We start from the raw sequence: 19225 nt of genomic DNA, 5'->3' as shown, positions 1-19225 counted from the left end.
TCTTTTGAATTGTGAAAAACATGATTGTTTAATTTTTAATCTTCTAACCAAATGGCTTATAATTCACATTATAACTCTTTCCAAAGTTAAAATGAAGACTTTTAGAAAAGTGTAGATTTTTTTTTTTTTTTGCATTTTATGCATTTCAATACAAGCATAACCCATCTTTTTTTCTCCAAACAGTAGTGGATTTCGTTGAAATTGCGTGGTTTTAGACAAGGTTATATTTAGACTAGGTTATTATGTTTTTCATGGTATAATTTGATCCTGTGGTGGCTGTGATCCTGTAAATCTAGATGGCTGAAAAGATCACTTTTATTAAGGAAATCTGCTCCCTGAACTTGGAGCTGCTCTTTGTGCCGTTTAGGAAAGTCTTGTCTTAATGAGTCAGCCTTAGATTCATTTCCTGTGTTTGCAAACACAATAGAGGGCTTTTAATTTCTTCCATGCCTCTTCTCAGTCTTCTGGGTAATACCTGATTTCTCAACCATTCTTGCACATAATTAAAACTGCTTTAGAGATTATGCATTGCAACCTATGCATGTGAAGGTAATTTTGTTATTATCTGAAGGAGTTAGGAGGATAATAATGATGCAGATCAGCATTAATAATTTGGTTTGTAGTCTAGAATATTAGAACTTGGTTCAGTTGTTTTTGTTACACTGTCTGTTTAAAAGCTAAAAATAGCTAACTTTCTGAGAATGTCATGTACTAAAAAGTAATATTTCTGGTTATTTTAAGATGCTTTTATGCATCACTGTTTTGCTATTTGGTTGCTGTTTATCCTGACTGGTTTTTAACTTTGTGCTTTGTAATTACCATTGTGGTGGTATTTTGTGATGCCTTTGTATGAAGCCAGTGTCTCTTGCATGGATAAGGCTAGGGCCACAGCAGCAACTTGCAGAAGTTTCTGCTGAAAATAAAGATGTGCTTTACATCAATCTTAGTATTTCAAAAAAGGATGCTGAGAGGCAAATACAAACTGACTGTAACAACAGAACCCTGGAGATCCTGTTTGCTTCTCTAGCATTTGTAATAGGAAGGATTTTTTTTATTTTTATTAAATGACTTGCCTCAATGGCAGTATCTGTTGAATTGCAGTGAGTTAGTTTCTTTAACAAAATTGGTCTCAGTTTTAAGTACAAAGTAAGTTGTTACAGGTTACTAAATACAGCAACGCTACATTGGTTTGCAAAGCTACAGGGGATGTGGTTTTTGGGAGAGTGTATGCATGTGTCCTGGTGCCCAGCATACACTACTAGTGATGAAAACCCTACAGAACCTTCCACGTGAATCTCTATTGCATGCTATAGTAACCCAACTTCTGGTTCATGTGACACTGTAGTGTCATAAAAACTTGCACATAATTTTAAAAGGTCTGGGGTTTGGTAGTGAAGGCAGGATGGCTTATAAATAAATCACACTGATGTGGTTTTGGGGGGTTTTGGTTGGGGTTTTTATTTTGTTGGGTTTTTTGAGCAGCACACATCTAGTTCTGAAGTGGGGCAGTGTAGTTAAATCAAGGTTTATTTTTCTCTCTCCTTTGTGGCAGACTGGCATCCCAAAAAGTCACAGCAAATCTTTTCTCTTTTTTTTTTTTTTTTTTTTTTTTTAATATTTGCAGAGTGGAAGCAACATCACAAACAATTATTTTAAAGCTGAAGTTTTTTGCATTGGAAAATCCTGGCATGTCCTAGAGCTGCAATGTTGCTTCCCCTAATAATCCACCACTCCAACTGTGGAACTCCTCTCCCTTTCCCTTCTGATGTACAGAATCAGCAGTCTGTTTGGTGATGTGCTGTCACTCAGATACTCATCTAGAATGGTCCTCTTGCAAACCACTTTTTTTGCTCTATTTAAGCTTTCAGATATATACCAGTAGTATATAGAAGGAGCACAGTCTGGCATTGGACCTAAACCCAGGAGTAGACAGAGTAATGTTTCTTTAATTCAAATGCAATGTGGATTTAACCATAGCCAATTGACACAGACAATTGTTTCAGGATAGAGTATCTACGTGGATGTTTGTTCTGGGTTGATACTGAGATGAAATGTGGTTTGTAAACGCAAAAGTCCCTTCCAGGACTGACTTTGTCTGCTTCAGTGCTGTGAAGTGCATTGGCAAATGCGATGCGTGACTAGTCCGACAATTTGTCTCAGCTGTCATCTGCAGCTCTCCAACATGTTTCATTCTCTGCCAAAATGGAGAAAGTAAATTGCTTTTTACTTCCTCAAGGAGTTTCCTTTTCTGGTTAACATCATCTGCCCTTGTATTTTGCTGTTTTCTTATTAATTTGTTCACTTTTCCATCTATTCTTTTTTTCCTGCTGGGATTCTGGAACATATAACTTCACAGTACTGAAATATGCAATAGACAACAGTTTTAACCTTTGTTCTAGCCTCTTTGCATGCCATGTTTTTCTTGTTTAGATTTATCTATTTAATGCAATATTTATTATTTTGGCTTTTGTTTTGGGGGGCAATGGGTATCTTGCATTTGCAAAGATTCTGGGGTATGTTGATTGCTGTTACCAAATAAATAATGAGTGTTCTGTAATGCTGAAATGGCATTTTCTTACTTCTGGGGTTTTACTTTCTCTCCCCCCTGCCCCTCCTTTTTTTTTTTTTTCTTTTAGATCCAGTACACAATGTGGTCCAGATCTTGGAGAAACAGTACTTGGAAGAGAAGCGGAGTGCTCTTGAGGAGCAGCGGCTGATGTATGAACGTGAGCTAGAGCTGCTGCGGCAGCAGCTCTCCCCAGAGAGGCAGCATCAACATGGCAGCGACAGACTCTCCTACACGGCTCAGACTGCACAGCAGAAAGTAAATCTCTGGACAGAAGAGAGGTGAGAACACTGGAGTTAAAACAAAGGACTTAATAAGAAATACAAAGGCTGAAAGATGAGGTTTGAACCGTCTGTCAGAAACTGGTAATACTTTTTTGTGGAGTTGACATGCAGTACAGTGTCTGCCTCCACCAAAGTGTTAGCATTTCATTTAGGACTAGGTTCTGATGTGTATTGTGTGTACGAGATCTTCCTGTTCAACACATAAATGAAATAAGAATTTAACTTTTATTGATCAGCAGTATAGGGTTTTTTTGTTTCGTTTAAAAAAAACTGAAAAGTGCTTCTGAAATGTTTGGTATAGCAATTAATAGTTTAAGTTCGGGAAAGAAAGGATAGTGCAAAGATAAATTTGTCAGCTAAGACTTAGGGACTCCACTTTTTGGCTTACTTTTTGTGCAAGGTTCTGTTTTGTAATTTCTGCTCAGTTTGGCCTGGGAAAAAGCCCTAAACAAATAACAAACTGTTGACCAGCGATGACTAGAATGTTTTCCATGGCAAATATAGGGAGTAGTAGTACTGTGTTTCACCTTTAATTAAAATAATTGTTTGGCCCTGTAAGAGCTAAAACCAAAATCATTGGGAACAGAATGTAAAGCATTGCAGAGTCATGGTTGGGATTTGCAGGCTCTTTTAGGGCTGCAGAAGGAGTTCAAAATGAGAAACACCCTAGCTGGAATCATTGCTACTCAGAACTGCTTTGAGTTTAACAAGGCCATCAAGAAACCATTGAGTAGCAGAGATGAGAACTGGGCTCACTGGCAAGGGAAACAATACCTCTAAAAACATGCAACAGAGGGGAAAAGGAAGTAGCAAAAAACTTGCCCATTCTTGAGAGCAAAAAAATTGTAATTGATCAACTTAAAATTAACCAGCCACCATAACCGCATCATGACATAAAAAAAGAGAATCTGGAGTGATATCATGGCTAAGTGTTCTGCCAGGCTTCTCTTCTCAGTAGTTAGATGTTTCTTAGTAGGAGCTGTGCTTTGAGCAAGCGTTTTTGCCTCTGGATTTCGTAGGTGAATGCTTTGCTCTATGTAGCTGTTGAACTTCTTGAAGACTGTACTTTGTTGCATTGTATAAAAGAGGAGAATGAATGTTTTTTGTAGTGATCAGGAGGGAGTCTGATAATGTTTTGGTGACCCTGCCATTGAATAAGCAGTTTTCCGGAAGAATGGATCATCGGTTTCCTGTCTTCCAGAAGATCCTCTTCGGTAGCTTTTTATTTATTGATAGTTCTAGAAGAGGTTTGGGCATCTGAAAAAAGGGGAAAAAGTTGAATCTTCTTAAGTAAGAAACCAGAAAAAAATACTTCAGGGATTTCTGCTGTGAAAGCACAGCAACATGGTGCTGAGAGGGTGGTGTGTACCAGGCAACTGGCCAGAGAGCAAGAAACGCAGGGAAAAATAGGATGTGAAGGACATGCAAAAGAGCCAAGTGTCTGGATTGCATGGGATTTGATTAGTGCAGATTTAGCTGTTGCTCTGTTACTGTCACACATGAAGCTGAGCTCTACCAGATCAGCCAGCAAAGTGAATTTGTTGGGTATCAGATGTAGGCATGTGGTTCTGTCAGATCAGATCAGCTAGAACATATTGCATGGTTTATTCCAGCTTTACACTGGCTGTGGGAAAGACAGATGATACCTGACCTGGTGTTAGAACTTGTTGGCATAAGATTAACCCATCCTAACTTTAAACAATTTTAATTTGTCGAGGTGAGGTGGTGTGGTGGTATACTGGACCAGAGGTTTAGTTCAGCATGTTGTGGAGACTTGCAGTGATTCCTTGTGAATGTCAGATATGTTTCCCTTGTTTGGCTTAAAAGATTGCTTCAGGATTTCAGTTTCAGTGGGTATTTGCTTTGATTCATATCCTGATGAGGCTTGTCATATGTTTTGTGTAGTAAGAATTAAGAAATCCTATCTAAAATATATTTTTTTGTTTAAGTTTCTGGAAGGATGCTGGCACAGCTATATATGTAGAAAAACACAACTGTAATGAGGACTACCCATAATAATTGGTTGAGTTTCTCTTAAGTCCTCCTTATAGTCTTAAACTATTCCTATCTCAAGAACCTAGCTACAGTTGTTGTGGGAGCCTCCCCAAAAAGCTTGCCAGATGCCAGTTTCCTGGATCAAGGAAGGGACTGGCTGTAGCTGAATCCCGTGGCTCTTACAGCACTTACAGATCAAAGCTGCCTTCTGCTTCTCAAGCCAGCAGCTGTCTTGCAGTGGTTGCAGGCGTAGTGTACTCTCAGTATTAAGTACCATTGAGTGAGTAATTCTTGACTCTACCTTCATTTTCTGGTGAATCCAAAATTGTAGCTGTCCGGACTGTGTCGCTTCCATGGCCTGGAGTTGCTCATTTTATCCCGACGGCCTGGATAACAGAAGCAAGAGGCAGAGGGAAAGGAATTTTCTGTGTAATGCTGGGAGCAGATACGGAGGAAGTGGATGAAATATCTGCTGGTAGCAGCAGCTCTTTAAGATCCAGCAAAACCCACCGCTGTTGAAGATGTAGGCCAGATAGGTGAGAGAGACAAAGCTGCGTGTTTTAGCATGTTGAAGAAGGCACTAAAATTCAGGGCTGCTTGCGAGCACTGCTGGTCGTTTACCACTTTGCTGGTTCCCTGGTACCATACCAAAGCACAACTTGAATTACTCAGGCTGTTCTTTGGGATATTTAGAAAAAGGATAACCACTCAAGGACAATTCCGTTGGGGACTGAAAGGTGTATTACCAGTTTGTGGTTTGTGCTGTAAGAATATACAGAAGATCTAGGCTTGTCTGAATAAAAGCAAATAGGGAAACTTGGCCTGTATTCACAGCAAGGCCCATGAATGTCCTTGCTTGTCCGTAATGTAAAGTGTTTTGTAGAAATGAGAAGTGTATGTGCACAACATGGGCTGTATTTCACTAGGACTTTGCATGGAAAAGCTAAAAAATCATCCACGAGAGTGCTGGTCACTGAAATGTGTGAAGTGTGATCGTGGGTGTTATGCAGATGATGAGATGCAGCAAGCGCTGTTGGGATGACAAAGGCAGGCAGAAAGGGGGACTTCACATTTGCTAATTGTGATACTTGTAAAAGGCAAGTTAAAGACAAGAATCCCAGGGGAGAGTGTATCTCAGTATCACAGGGGGAGGTACAGTATGTGTCATAGCAGGTTTGCCAGGTGTTACGTTAGAAGAGATTTGCTCAGACAGGCCTTAGAAACCTCTTTGGAATTTGTCCAGAGACTGTTAACTGTACAGAGTGCACAAGCTTTAACCTGTGCTCCTTCGTCTATTCCTTAGAAGGTACTTTGGGTATACAGAACTTCAAAAAACTTCTTTTTTTTTTCCAAATGTGTACACTTGAGGTGACTTAAGTATATGGGAGGAGATCTGGGGTCTGTAGTGCTGCAAAGCCCCAGCTGTGATGTAAAGCCGTGGCTTGCAGTGATTGCAGGTTCCGACATCGTGGTCTAAAGGAAGAGGGTTTTATCAAGATGAAGTCTCACGTGTTGGGACTGGTAGTTTCTGTGGAACAGGAATCCCAGATTCAAGACAAAGACATCTGCAATTATTTCATTTCTTGAAAATTAGGCATGTCCCTAGGGCTTTTAACAGATCATCACTGTAACAGCTCCCATCGTACTGTGCCCTTTCACTGGGGCATTATTGTGCTAGTCTTACCTCAACAGTAATACATTTGCTTAATATATGATCACTGCTTTTCCTCAATAAGATTGTCTGACACTGTTTCATGTTTGGTGATGTAGTGCTGTACAGCATTTCTTCATAAACTTGTTTCAGAAAAGACTTTGTTAGCATCCCCCATTTGCAGCTTTCCAATAATAGAAATAGGTTTCTGTGTATTTTTCATGTTACCTACTGCACCACAGGGATGAATTGTTTCGACAGAGCCTGGCTAAACTTCGAGAGCAGATAGTAAAGGCAAATACACTGGTGAGAGAAGCAAACTTCTTAGCAGAAGAAATGAGTAAGCTAACAGATTATCAAGTAACACTTCAGATTCCTGCTGAAAACCTCAGTGCCAACAAGAAGGTAATGATGACAAAGAGTGCTGGAAAATGTAGTTTTATGGCTAATCTAAAATACATAGACATATATAACATTCATCTAACTTAAGGGCATAAACTGTTACTTGTGTTAGACTATGCATAGGCAAAATACAGGTGCTACCTGACTTCAGTATATTGAAGGTGAATAATTTATAAGTAAAAATGGGAACATAGCATTAAGTATGGCTCTTGCTGTTCTTTCAAGTGTATGATCACCACATGTGCATGCAGTTTGTGAACAGACATTTGTGTTCTGTTTCTGTAAAACCCGTATTTTAATTATGTTTGCAAAAATTACTGGATTTTGTTACAGATGCCTACAATTTTTTTATCTTAAGGGCTTTGTAGTTGTAGTGCTGCTGTGAATATAATGACAGCAATTATGGTAATATGCTGAAGTGATTTGATTGAGTATGTCACTGTTCCTGTGTGAATGGTACTTGTCTGGGAAGGACAAAGAGGTCTGGGTCCTCTGACATGTATAGGGGATGCTGCGTTTTAGGACAGAGAGAGTATGGCTGGCATGCCGAGAGAAGCTGTATGTTCTGTATTTTGTTTTTTTTAGGAATGCAGTTTGAGTAGAGAGTTAAACTACTTACTTGCACCTTTCCTGCAGTGATTATTTTTTCCTCTGATTTAGAGGGGTGCAATAGTAAGCGAGCCTGCTATTCAAGTGAGAAGAAAAGGAAAAGGTACTCAAGTGTGGACTATTGAGAAACTAGAGAACAAATTGATTGACATGAGAGACCTCTATCAAGAGTGGAAGGAGAAAATTCCTGAGGTATTGTTTGTTTTCTGAAAGGGATTGGAATGAAAAGCATTTGTTTTCTTTTAACCCCTTTTAGTATGATGTACAGATCAAGTGCCATGACTCTACATATGAAAAGGTATGATATTGTGGCTTTTTAAAAAGAAAATAAAACAAAACAAATGCCAACCCCAAAAACCTCCCCAACAACAAAACCCCCCAAAATTATGACTAATACTAAATATTCAAAATTCCCATGAATAATAAAACACAGCTGTGTCCTATCCTCGCTTGCATTCTCAGATGTAAGTGTGCTGAGATTATATATAATTGTGCTGCAGAAGTGACTCATGGCACCACTAAGAGAGCATGTGTTTACCTGGAATCATATAGGTGCCATGCAGATAAGCCCCAGCTCCGAATGGAAACAGCAAGCCTGATTCAGAAATAGAACTATTAAATTGTGGATGCTGCTTAGATACACTCAAGGTAAAGAACATATTAGTGAGGTAACACTTGATCTTAAAATATGAAATATTCTCTGATTTCATTTGTATGTCCCCCAACCTCAAAGCAGTGAAGGAATCAATTGAAGTCTACGTCAGTATTTCCATTAAAACTAGGTGGTATTTCCTGAGAATTTAAGTATTTTAGCCTTGGCAAATAAGCATGAGACTTTTCAGAAGCTTGTTTGTTTACTGGCGAGAGATAGACGTGAGATTTGGCGTTCCAGATGTCCTCTGAGTATCCAGGTAGAAGTGCATAGGAAGTATATCTTGCTGTCTTGTGGCTGATACGGAGCACCTAAATTACGTGTATCAAGAATCATTCTCAAATATGTTTGAACAGCTGTTGTACCTTTGTTACATGCCTTGGACGGGACAATGGGAATCTCTAAAATCATAACACAGGGGAGGTCAAGCCCATTGGAGACAACGATGATTTTGCTGCTGACTTTAGTAAGAACTGATAGCGCATCCTTTGAATATATTGTGTCTGCCTGAGCCAGGATCGTCCTTGCCATGACCTATGTTGTCCGTAATGCATGTGTTCTATGTGCTACATAGAAACACGTAGGTCAAATGCATGTGTTGAAGATGAAGGAGGAGGAGAAGGGAAGGAGCAAACCAGTCCACTGAGGAGTGCATATCGTGCTAAAAATCTGCATGAATTCTTTGTGGCTGTGTATGAGGTACTTGCATAGAAAACGCTGCAGATGTGAACTCAGCCCTATGGGAGTCATAAGAACACTTAAGTGGGAGTCATCCTGCACCTTCCCGTTTGCCCTTGTAGTGATACCCAGCAGCCAGACCAGCTATTCAGCCGGGGGATGATTTGTCTTGTCATTTAAGAAGTGTAAACAGAGCAGGAAAGTAAGGTGAAACTTCTTGAAATCAATGGCGACTGTGCTTGCTCATGGTAAAATCTGCTTTGTCTTGACATCACTAAAAATATAGAACATCATTTTATTATATCCCATAGTGAAGAAAGGATGGTATAAAGTCTCATTTCAGAGATTTCATTTCAGATTTGTGATATGCTTCTAGTCTCTTTCTACTTGTGTAACAGGAAGGGACAGAAAAGATGAGTAGTGATTAAATTAAAAGACTTAATTTTTTGTGCCATCATCTTCTACTACATGGTTATTTGATTTTGTGTAACCAGCGTACGGGGTTTGGACATAACTTGTATGATCTTTAAAACAGATAAGGAAGCTGATTGGCAAAAGAGGTGACCCTTTTTACGAAGCGCAAGAGAACCACAACTTAATTGGCGTCGCCAACGTGTTTTTGGAGTGCCTTTTCTATGATGTTAAGCTGCAGTATGCTGTGCCCATCATCAGCCAGCAGGGAGAGGTAACGCCCGGCAGCACTGGGGCGGGCTGCGGGGCTTCCTGCAGGGACACTGAATGTACACTGGTGTCCTAACAAGCAAATGATGCTTATTGTCTTGTTTCCCAGTGAGTAAGTGTTTTCCAAATTGCTAGGTATGTCTTCTGTTTTAACTGTTTACAATTGCCCAGCTACTAAAATAAAATTCCCAGTATCAATGTCAGTAACTGAGCAAAACCCAGCGTGTGATGGTTCTGATGTATGGTCATGCCGCTGTATACCTTTTCTGTGGTGCATGAATTAAAAAGGCCAGTGTTTCTGTGTACAAATATTTTTTCCCCCTCCCTCTCTCCTCTTTTTTGACATTGTTGCTTTTCATTTGGTGGTTGAGAGCTGTTCAGTTCTGCCTTTGCACGCCTGGAGTTAGGTGTCTACCATCTTAATGCCTTTATGTCCTTTGTGCACAGGTTCTTAGTATTTGTCTTGCCTTAGGTTGCAGGACGGTTGCATGTTGAAGTAATGCGAGTCACTGGGTCTGTCCCAGAACGTGTAGTAGAAGGAGATGACTCATCAGAGAACTCCAGCGAGAGTGGGAGTCTGGAAGTCATGGATAACAATGGAGAAATTATTCACAGAGCAAAAAAGCTGTCCTGCAGGGTAAGTGGGAACACATGGTGAAGTTAAGTTTCAAGGCTTTGTAACTATGTGGTCAGTCTGATGTGAAGTACTAAGCTCTGTAGGCTATTGCTTGCTTAAAATTCTCTGAAGAGAAAAGAGAGATTTCTTTTCTTACAGTTCAGTGTAGGTCAGTCTGTGGTTGCCAGTGGCTGAATTAATTTGCATTAGTTTCTAGTATACACAGGTCTGTGTCACAAATACTGAAGTTACAAGGGCTGTCCTTGGCAGACGCAGAAGGGGAAACAGTTTTTCTGTGTAACCATCTCTACTGTTTGTTTGATCATCTAATGTAGTATCTGTGGGTGGCGTCTGGATTTCATTTCTTCTGTCACAAGTGCTTCATTCTCCACTTGAGTTTATCAGCTTCCTCAAAGAAAACACGTACATGGGTGGGCAAGTTAGATATATGTTTTCCTTGCATCTGTATTTCTGTATATGCAAAATACAGGTTTCCTAAATAGGAACATCCTTACTAAGCGATTGGAGGAGTCCTTTAAAAATTCTTCTTGGCTGTTGGTACTTTTGGATTAAATACTTGGAGCTTAAACAATTTACAGTTGAAGAAGAAACAGTCGTATTTATGACAACGTCTGGTTTGTCTCCTCAGGTGAAAATAAAAGAAGCAACCGGACTGCCACCTAATCTTTCCAACTTTGTCTTTTGTCAATATACATTTTGGGATCAATGCAAGTCAACCGTAGCGGCACCAGTGGTGGATCCAGATGTGCCTTCACCTCAGAGCAAAGATGCTCATTTTACAGTGACCTTCTCTCACTGTAAGGTAACTACTGCTATTATGAAATAGTGTTACCGGTAGGATGGTATGTTTGAGATAATCTGTTTAGACTCTGAGCCTTGTTTTGTTGGGGAAAGGAGGAAGGAATCAAGTCATATAACTAATGACTTTTGACTATATTTTAGCATGCCATAATATTTCACTTCGTCACTTCTTCAAAATACAACAAAATGAAAAAAATCTTCTAATTAGTGGTCGCTTAAATTCAGATGTCATCTTTAATGCATGGGGAAAAATGTAGTTTATGTAATGACATTTATTATGTACCTGTTTGGTAAGTTCAGTGACTTTAAGAAAATCATTAGGGCTCTAACACTGTTTTTACAGAAATTTTCAAAGCATGAAATGCAGTATGCAGAATCGGGAATTGCTGAGAAGTTTCACAACTTTCTTGCCCAGAGTCAAGCTTTGTGATCCAAACTGTATGGTTTTACCATGCAGGTAGTTAGTTGTTGGGTGTGTCCTTACAAACTAGTTGAGATTTCATTTGATTGGATGTGATTTATTTTTTTTTTTTTCATTGCCAGGACTATGTGGTGAACGTCACAGAGGAGTTTTTGGAGTTCATTTCAGAAGGAGCTCTTGCTATTGAGGTGTGGGGTCACAGATGCACTGGCAATGGCAGCTCCGTTTGGGAAGTTGATTCTCTTCATGCTAAAACTAGGACGCTGAGAGACAGGTACAAATAAATTATACATGAATGCTTCCATCAGCTTTCCAAAGGCTTTCTAATACTTGTGGTGCACAAAAATATACTTTGGTGAGGCAACCATTAGTTTTTGTGGGGATGTCTTTTTAGGTGGAATGAAGTAACTCGAAGAATAGAAATGTGGATTTCCATACAAGAATTGAATGAGATGGGAGAATATACTGCAGTTGAACTCCATCAGGCAAAAGATGTAAACACAGGGGGAATTTTCCAGCTTAGGCAGGTATGTATCTTTTCCCTGTCTTCTTACTCATGCTTAAGTTGATTCTTACTTTTATTCTTAGTTTCTGATTTTTTTTTTTCTCTTTCTCTCTCTTCATTGCCTGTTCAGGGACATTCTCGCAGAGTTCAGGTGACAGTGAAACCCGTACAACATTCAGGAACATTGCCTCTCATGGTAGAAGCAATTCTTTCAGTCTCTATAGGTGGTGTGACTGCCAGATCAACCAAACTGCAAAGGGGCTTGGACAGCTACCAGGTGAGACGGTTCAGTTGTTCACTTCAGTTTGGTTTGGTTTTGCTGTTCTAGAGCCAACCCAATATAATTCCAAAAGGGACCTTAGCACACTGGTACATGGTATGTTTTTTTGCAGTTATACACACGTTTGAGGTTAATACATATAATGTGAGCATATGGTGCTAAATCTGCTTCTTTTTTTGTTTATAACTCAGTGTATAATGATACAGTACCAAGTGTGTTATTTGGATATACACAAGGCACCAGGAATATGAAAGTTGTTTTTACCTTTCTGTATAGAGGTGACCAATACTAGATTCCTAGTGCCATGCTTCCCTCCCTTATAGGGATGGCAGAAGTTGAGAAGGGGAAAAGCAGAAAGAAATGAATATTAGCAGAGAAAATGTCTTAATGAGATACTATTTACCTTTTTAAAAAGGACTGAGGTTTTATTTGAGCAGAATCAAGAATAGCCATCACTAAATGTGAAAGGGCAATTTCATGTAGCAGAAAAAGTCCTTAAGAAATATGAATGACTTCAATCTGATACTGGATAAATTCATATTGGAAATAAAGCATGATTTTTAACAGTGATGGCAAGGAGTAAGTGGAATGGGCCACCCACAGAAGCAAGGTGCTTTTGTCAGAAGGGTTACCTTTAGAACCACAAGTAAAGTAAATACAGATGAAACTATAAACCTTGATTCTGTCCTTTTTCTGGCACTGTATTCCGTGGGGTTTTGGTTCTTTAATAAATAGATTCACTAACACTCAAATCATGGCTGAGCTGCTGTAGTCTGTAGTGGGGAAGAAGAATCTATTTCTACCTGTTAATAAGACTTTGGTTATTTGAATGTTGTAATTTTAATGTGTTATAAGTTTGTGGCAGAAATGTTTGTGTTCATGTTTTGGGGTGTTTCTGTGAGTTTCTGTTGAGAGAAATACATGGTTTTTTTGTGTTTTACAAAATTTATTTTCTCCTACCAGAAGGAGGAGGATGATGGTGGTGATATGGATAGTTACCAGGTATTGCTGCTGTTGCTGTCAATCCTGTGGCATGGGGCACAGCTAATGCTAATAGCCAGCAACTTTCAAATGAACAAGCGTACTTGAGCAAGCAAAATCAGCTTTGAAATAGATATGTGCTGTGCATTAAAGAGGCTACCTGGGCTATAAACCACTGCTATTTCAGTTTATCTCGTGACGTTGTACTCTTGCAGTGTGCTCTCTTCTCTAGAACTCAGCAGTCGGCTCTCCTAACTGGCTACATGAATTGCTATGTGAATAAAAGCTTAGAAACTTTAATTTAGAATGAAAACAGTTTCCAGTGAATATAATAGGGAAAAGAGCAACCACCTGCAGCTGCAGGCATCTTTCCCAACCAAATTAGGAGCACAGGATTTTTTGTTTGTTTTCTAAAGAAAACACTCTTACCTTTTATGTTGTGCAGTTTTCTGAAAATCTTGTGGGAGAGAGAGGGGAGGATGTGAGTGGGAATACAGAAGCTTCAGTGAAGCAATTTCTCTTATCTGCACAAAACCAAACCTTGAGCCAGGTGTTTTGGGTGATAAATATAAGGCAGTCACAGTTTAGACAATATAACAGAAGAGATTTAAAAGGTGATGACGGGCAGAAGAGAAAGTGCCTAAAACAGTAAAGTACCTTTCAGACTTCTGCGTGGGAGAATTATTTCTAATAGGCAGCCTTACAGAAGTAAAACCAGTTAGATGAGAACGCTGACATCCCTTACTAGGATAATGTGTTAGGTTTTAAAGCAATCTCAAAAGTATCAATTAAGGTACTAACTTCTTGCGGGCTGTTTATGCGCTTCCTGACATATCACAGAGAAGAACAAACCAGATTTTCTGTGATACCACAAAGCATGATTGCATGTTGGGTTTTGTTTGCATGAGAAATCTTTTAATTGCACTGATAGCAGCTGCTGGCAATGGAATTTTGGGCAGGTTTGAGGGCGTACTGACCTGTCTAATCTTCAGGAGAACTTACAGTCAACTGATGATACCTGTTTTTCCTATTCCACATGCTGTTAAAAAGTTTGATAGCCACTTCTGTGAGTAATTCACTTGTGGTATATAATTCTGTTCAGCAACTGAGGCAGTCACATTTTCTTTTCCTCCTGTTGGAATCTGAGACTTAAAAGCAAATAAGCTTCCATTCGTGGGTGATGAGGTACTTAATCACTGTGCATGTCACTTGGGGAAAAAAGTTTTCTGCATCATGCAAGCTGTTTCATCTTAATTCTGATAAAATGATCACAGAATTCACTGCTTAATCTTAACCGCATAGCCTAATAACTTTTTTTCTCTTTCCACGCTAGGAAGAAGATTTAAACTGTGTACGCGAAAGGTGGTCTGATGCATTGATAAAACGCAGAGAATACTTAGATGAGCAGATTCAAAAGATCAGCAATAAACAAGGTTTGAGGCTTAAAAGTCCCTGTTATAAGTAATTTATTGCTTAGACCGTGAAAAATGTACTTCATATACAATACTGTTCTCTTTCACTGTAGAAAAATCTGAGGATGACATAGAACGAGAAGCCCGGCTGGTGGAACAGTGGGTAGGGCTGACAGAAGAGAGGAATGCGGTGTTTGTTCCAGCACCAGGCAGTGGAATTCCCGGTGCCCCCGCAAATTGGTATGTTCAGAAAAACTGTTGGAGTGGTTAGCGTTTTCTACATGAGCATTGCACACTACAAGGTAAAAATCTGAGGATGTTTTAGAGCTTTCTACATTTTCCTGTAATACTACCAATTACACTCAGTTGGCAGAAGGCTAGAAGGTCAGGCGCTGGTTTGAATGTTAGAAAGGTTGGCTTAGTTAGCATATTACATAGAGTAGCTTTGAGATGGCTTTTGAATTTAACGTAGTATTCAACAGTTTTACAAAATTCTGAGAAAATTATCCTGTAGTTTGACACCTTTCAGAAAAAAGAGTGGCTCAAAAATGAATAGTAGAACGCGATAATTTCATTTGATAAGGGGTGGAGAGCAAAGAAATTCTGATTTCAGAGGATGTGTTCTCTTCTGTTTCATTTGAATTTCTAACATTTCTTTTAATTTCATTCAAATCTGTGTTTTAACTAAAATCAGTTGAATTGACATGCAAAAGTGAGGACTGCAACATGTTAGATTTGGGAAAGTGTGGACAAGAAATACAGCTCTAATCAAGTGTACATTGAATCTCTGATAATACCCAATATCTCTCCTTCATTGGGTAAATGATGTAGTGATATTCTTTCCTCCCGTTTTTTCCCCTTATCCGCCTGAAGCAAGCTGTGGTCATATAGCTAAAAGTGTATTTATTGATATAAAGACTATGCCTTGCCAGTAGTTACGTATCTGGTTGTTTGAAAGGTTGCTAAGCTTTATGTATGAGATGACTACAGTCAGTTAACTTCATAAGAAACAGAACAGGATGTTTCAAACTCTCATCTTCACAGCAACTGAATGTGCTCGGCAGTGTGAATGAAGTTTTGGCAAAGCGCTACATTTAGCTGCATGTGTAGATAAACAAAATATTGCCTGTGCAACATAGGCGTTCATATTTGCCATCAAGAAGTTGACAGCTTTACTCACTGGTTACAGTTAATGAACCTTGCATGGAGATCTGTTTGTCCAAATTAGCTTAGGTATGAATTTGCCTTCCATGTTGACAGCAGTTTGTTTTGTTTCAGGATTCCACCTGCAGGAATGGAAACACATATACCTGTCCTCTTCCTTGATTTAAACGGTATGTTGTAACAGAAACTTGGATCTGGGGAATGAGTTTGAATCAATCAATATTGGTAAATGGAAGAGTGAATCTGAAATGGCTTAAGAACTCAAACAAGTCCTGGCAATGACACTGTCTGATATGGCTTGCAAAATGTTTTTTCTTCTGATTCTGTATGTGGAATAATTAAACATAACTATATTAAAATAAAGATAAAAATTGGGGAACATCTGAGTACAAGGGTGGGTTGTAAAACAGAAAATAGCGTAAGAGAGCAAGCTTAGTTTAAATTGAACAGCTGATAAGAAAATCCGGTAAACTTTTTGATGTACAAATCCACATGTCATCAAAGCACTGATGGAAAAACTTCCAGTGCTTTCAGACCTCCTTCCACTGAGGTATCTGTAGAGTCTTAAACAGCTGAGTAATGAAGAACGTGTTAGCGCTACAACAAGCGTTTTGGTAGAGAATCTAGATGTTCTCCCTGTGAAGATATTTAGTTTTTAGTGTGAGAAGCCTATTCATTTACATTCTTAAGACACAGATACACACCGTAAGCAACGAGAGACTAGAATTAGCACCACATCCAAAGGCTGTTTAGGAAGCAAGTCTGTAAGTATAAACTTGGACATAAAGCAGAAGAGAATCCACAGGCCTTGTCACATCCAGCACTGCAGTGGGCTACTAGACGTGGTTACATAGGCAGCACATAAATACCTGCTTTAGAAGCTGCTTTTGGAAAATTATACACACTCTTCCCTTCATCTGTGCTGACAAGGAATGTTTTTTTGTTTTTTCATTATCAGCAGAGATTAACAGACAGAAGATCAAACAGGATATTTGAACACATTGATGGATCATTGTACAACTCTTTGTTGTTGCTGTTGGTTTTTTGGGGGATTTTGTTCTTTTTGTTTTGTTTTTGTTTGTTTGTTTGTTTAGCTAAAAGCCTAATGTAGCCAGAACTGCTGTTCTCAATTTAAAGATTCCCTGATACATTAGAAGTGAGTTAAATAAGAGATGAGCTGGTTAGGCTGACAGGTGGATAAATCAGAAATATTCCAGCTGGGTACGTTGATGTGATGAATACCGATAAATAGTTCTGAATTCTGTTTAGGTTATGTGAGAATGTGTTCAGGCTGAGTCTTAGCTTAGTTTTATTTCCCTTCTTTTGTATGCTGAAATAGTCTTCAAAATAATGTCTCGTAATAAGATTTATTAGGATTAAATGTATTATGAAGTATGAGTAGGACTTTATTACAGCTTTGTATTACAACTTTGCCTTTCTATATTAATATCCTTCGATATAAAACTATTTCATTCTTTGCACATTTGTTTCATTAGCTGATGACCTCAGTGCCAATGAACAACTTATAGGTCCCCATGCATCAGGAGTTAACTCAATACTACCAAAGGAGCATGGGAGTCCATTCTTTTATCTGCCGATCATAAAACACAGTGATGATGAGGTAAATTGTTAGCTAGCCTCCTTCTTGACAACTGCAGCTTATGTTAACACTTTCTTTGTATGTTTTATTTTCTACTTGTATATATTTAATCATTATTACTATCTTTCTGTCTTACAAGTACTGTTGGTATTTAGTGCTGCCTTGATTTTCTGGCCTATTACCTTAGAATTTAAGAGGATATGACTTGTTAGCTCTTCTGCCTTGATTCAGAGGTGACAAGTCTTAGCTTTTCTTGGCAAAAGAATAATCCAGCTGCCTGACTCAAAATCCCTTTTTCTTCCTTCCTCACCCTTTCATCATTCCTCGTGCAGGCTCTTGATTCTTCAGAGAAAACTACTTTGTTTATTGTGCACACTAGGCAAATCTTAATATTTCAATAAAACTTATTCCTTTATAGTACACAATTACTTTTTAAATATAAAGTTTGGGAATTGTTGGAAATGAATGGTTCTGAACCCATTTTGTAATGGCTTTAGCTCATTTCTTCCATGTACTGCACCAGCTCAGGCCATTGCTTTAAAGACCATTTCCAGAATAAATGGGACACCGAAGTTGGGGAGCAGGCAGGAGGAAGGCAAAAGATGTTCTTAAGGATGGGAGCATGTTTATTCTGTGTGGGACCTTATAACCTAATCAAACACAGACGGGAGATTTGACGCTGAATTTAATAAACTTTTAATACAGATGGAATAGGATTTGTTATAAGGAATAATAAGCACCTCCAGTGCTGCTTCTGCTTTCCTTTCTGTCTCCAGCTGTGTGAAGACATGCTTTTGGGGCAGAGTTTGCACAGTGCAGGGATCGTGCTGGCAGTTGTTTTCCCCAATATCTTACCACCTCTTTTGTGCTTCTTTTGATAAATTCCTTACTATGGAAAGGAGGTTTGACTCCACTTTGTTCAGTGATGCTTGTTTTTTCTCTCATTGAAGAACTGTCTTATTCCATGTCACATCATTGCAGATTATACCAGTTGAATCTTTGATTTCCCTTTCCTTCCTCCACTTCTTTTGTCTTTGTAGGTTTCAGCCACTGCTGCTTGGGACTCTTCTGTCCATGATTCAGTGCACCTGAATAGAGTAACACCTCAAAATGAGAGAATTTACTTAATAGTGAAGACTACTGTGCAGCTCAGCCATCCTGCTGCAATGGAACTGGTATTACGCAAAAGGATCGCAGCCAATATTTATAATAAGCAGGTAAAAAATGTATATGTAATTTTTTATTAATTTTATTTCATAGTGTTAATTTTATTAATGTTTTCTTAGCTGCTTGCTTCATTTTATATAAGTTTGGTCTCTAATTCTCTCGAAAGACAAATGTAAAATAGATCTTTATAGGTTGCAGTGAAACTGTGTGCTTCTGGTTAATTCCTTTGAAGTGTCCATTTTTCAGCCTGGTTCAAAATGCAACAGGTGCTCCTGTTGCAACAAAAAATAAGTTTACCTTCTTGTCTATACAACTTGAAACGTTCTTTGATTCTGGAAGTTTGTGGTAGATTCTCTAGTACCGGGTGACTGTAGGCATTCTGCTCCTGAAAGCATCTTTGGAGCCTTCAAATGTTCGTGTAAACACAACAGATCTTTTTTTTCTTTTTTCTTCCTCTTTGCGACTTTCTCTGTCAATTATAGACTAGGTTTGTTTCCCAGCACTACCCAAATGTGGCCATGCTACCCCCTTTAACATGGTGATTTTGGGTAGGGTGTTTCCTTTGGCCACGAGTGGTTGCTGTTCCCCTTGCTTTGCTGCTTCATCAGTTTAGACAATGAGCTGCTCTCTGAAATGATGTTCCTTTCTGTTTCCCAGATGAGACCTAGAACATATTTCAGAATTGCTTCAGTTTTTTGCATTGCAAATAGGGGGAGGAGCACAAACCAGCTGTTGTACT

The 19225-nt window shown here is 38.9% G+C and overlaps 1 protein-coding gene across 7 annotated transcripts in view; it reads left to right on the top strand.

Moving 5' to 3' along the window:
* Positions 1-19225, top strand: part of KIF13A (kinesin family member 13A) — a 119449-nt gene that overhangs the window by 83204 nt on the left and 17020 nt on the right. For 4 of the 7 annotated variants that reach the window (XM_037380088.1, XM_037380085.1, XM_037380089.1 and 1 more), the window contains 15 exons: positions 2637-2847; positions 6739-6901; positions 7559-7699; positions 9373-9522; positions 9991-10155; positions 10784-10957; positions 11500-11651; positions 11772-11904; positions 12013-12159; positions 13126-13164; positions 14477-14576; positions 14669-14795; positions 15834-15889; positions 17216-17340; positions 18360-18536. In XM_037380088.1, the coding sequence (XP_037235985.1) occupies positions 2637-2847; positions 6739-6901; positions 7559-7699; positions 9373-9522; positions 9991-10155; positions 10784-10957; positions 11500-11651; positions 11772-11904; positions 12013-12159; positions 13126-13164; positions 14477-14576; positions 14669-14795; positions 15834-15889; positions 17216-17340; positions 18360-18536 (2060 nt within the window). The remainder of the gene's footprint in view (positions 1-2636; positions 2848-6738; positions 6902-7558; positions 7700-9372; positions 9523-9990; positions 10156-10783; positions 10958-11499; positions 11652-11771; positions 11905-12012; positions 12160-13125; positions 13165-14476; positions 14577-14668; positions 14796-15833; positions 15890-17215; positions 17341-18359; positions 18537-19225) is intronic. The other 3 variants (XM_037380092.1, XM_037380087.1, XM_037380086.1) reach the window with 2 other exon arrangements.

This window comes from Falco rusticolus, chromosome 3 (assembly GCF_015220075.1).
Source record: "Falco rusticolus isolate bFalRus1 chromosome 3, bFalRus1.pri, whole genome shotgun sequence".
NCBI classification, from domain to species: domain Eukaryota; kingdom Metazoa; phylum Chordata; class Aves; order Falconiformes; family Falconidae; genus Falco; species Falco rusticolus.
Note: the sequence above shows the minus strand (reverse complement) of the source record. Positions and strands in the feature narration are given on the sequence as shown.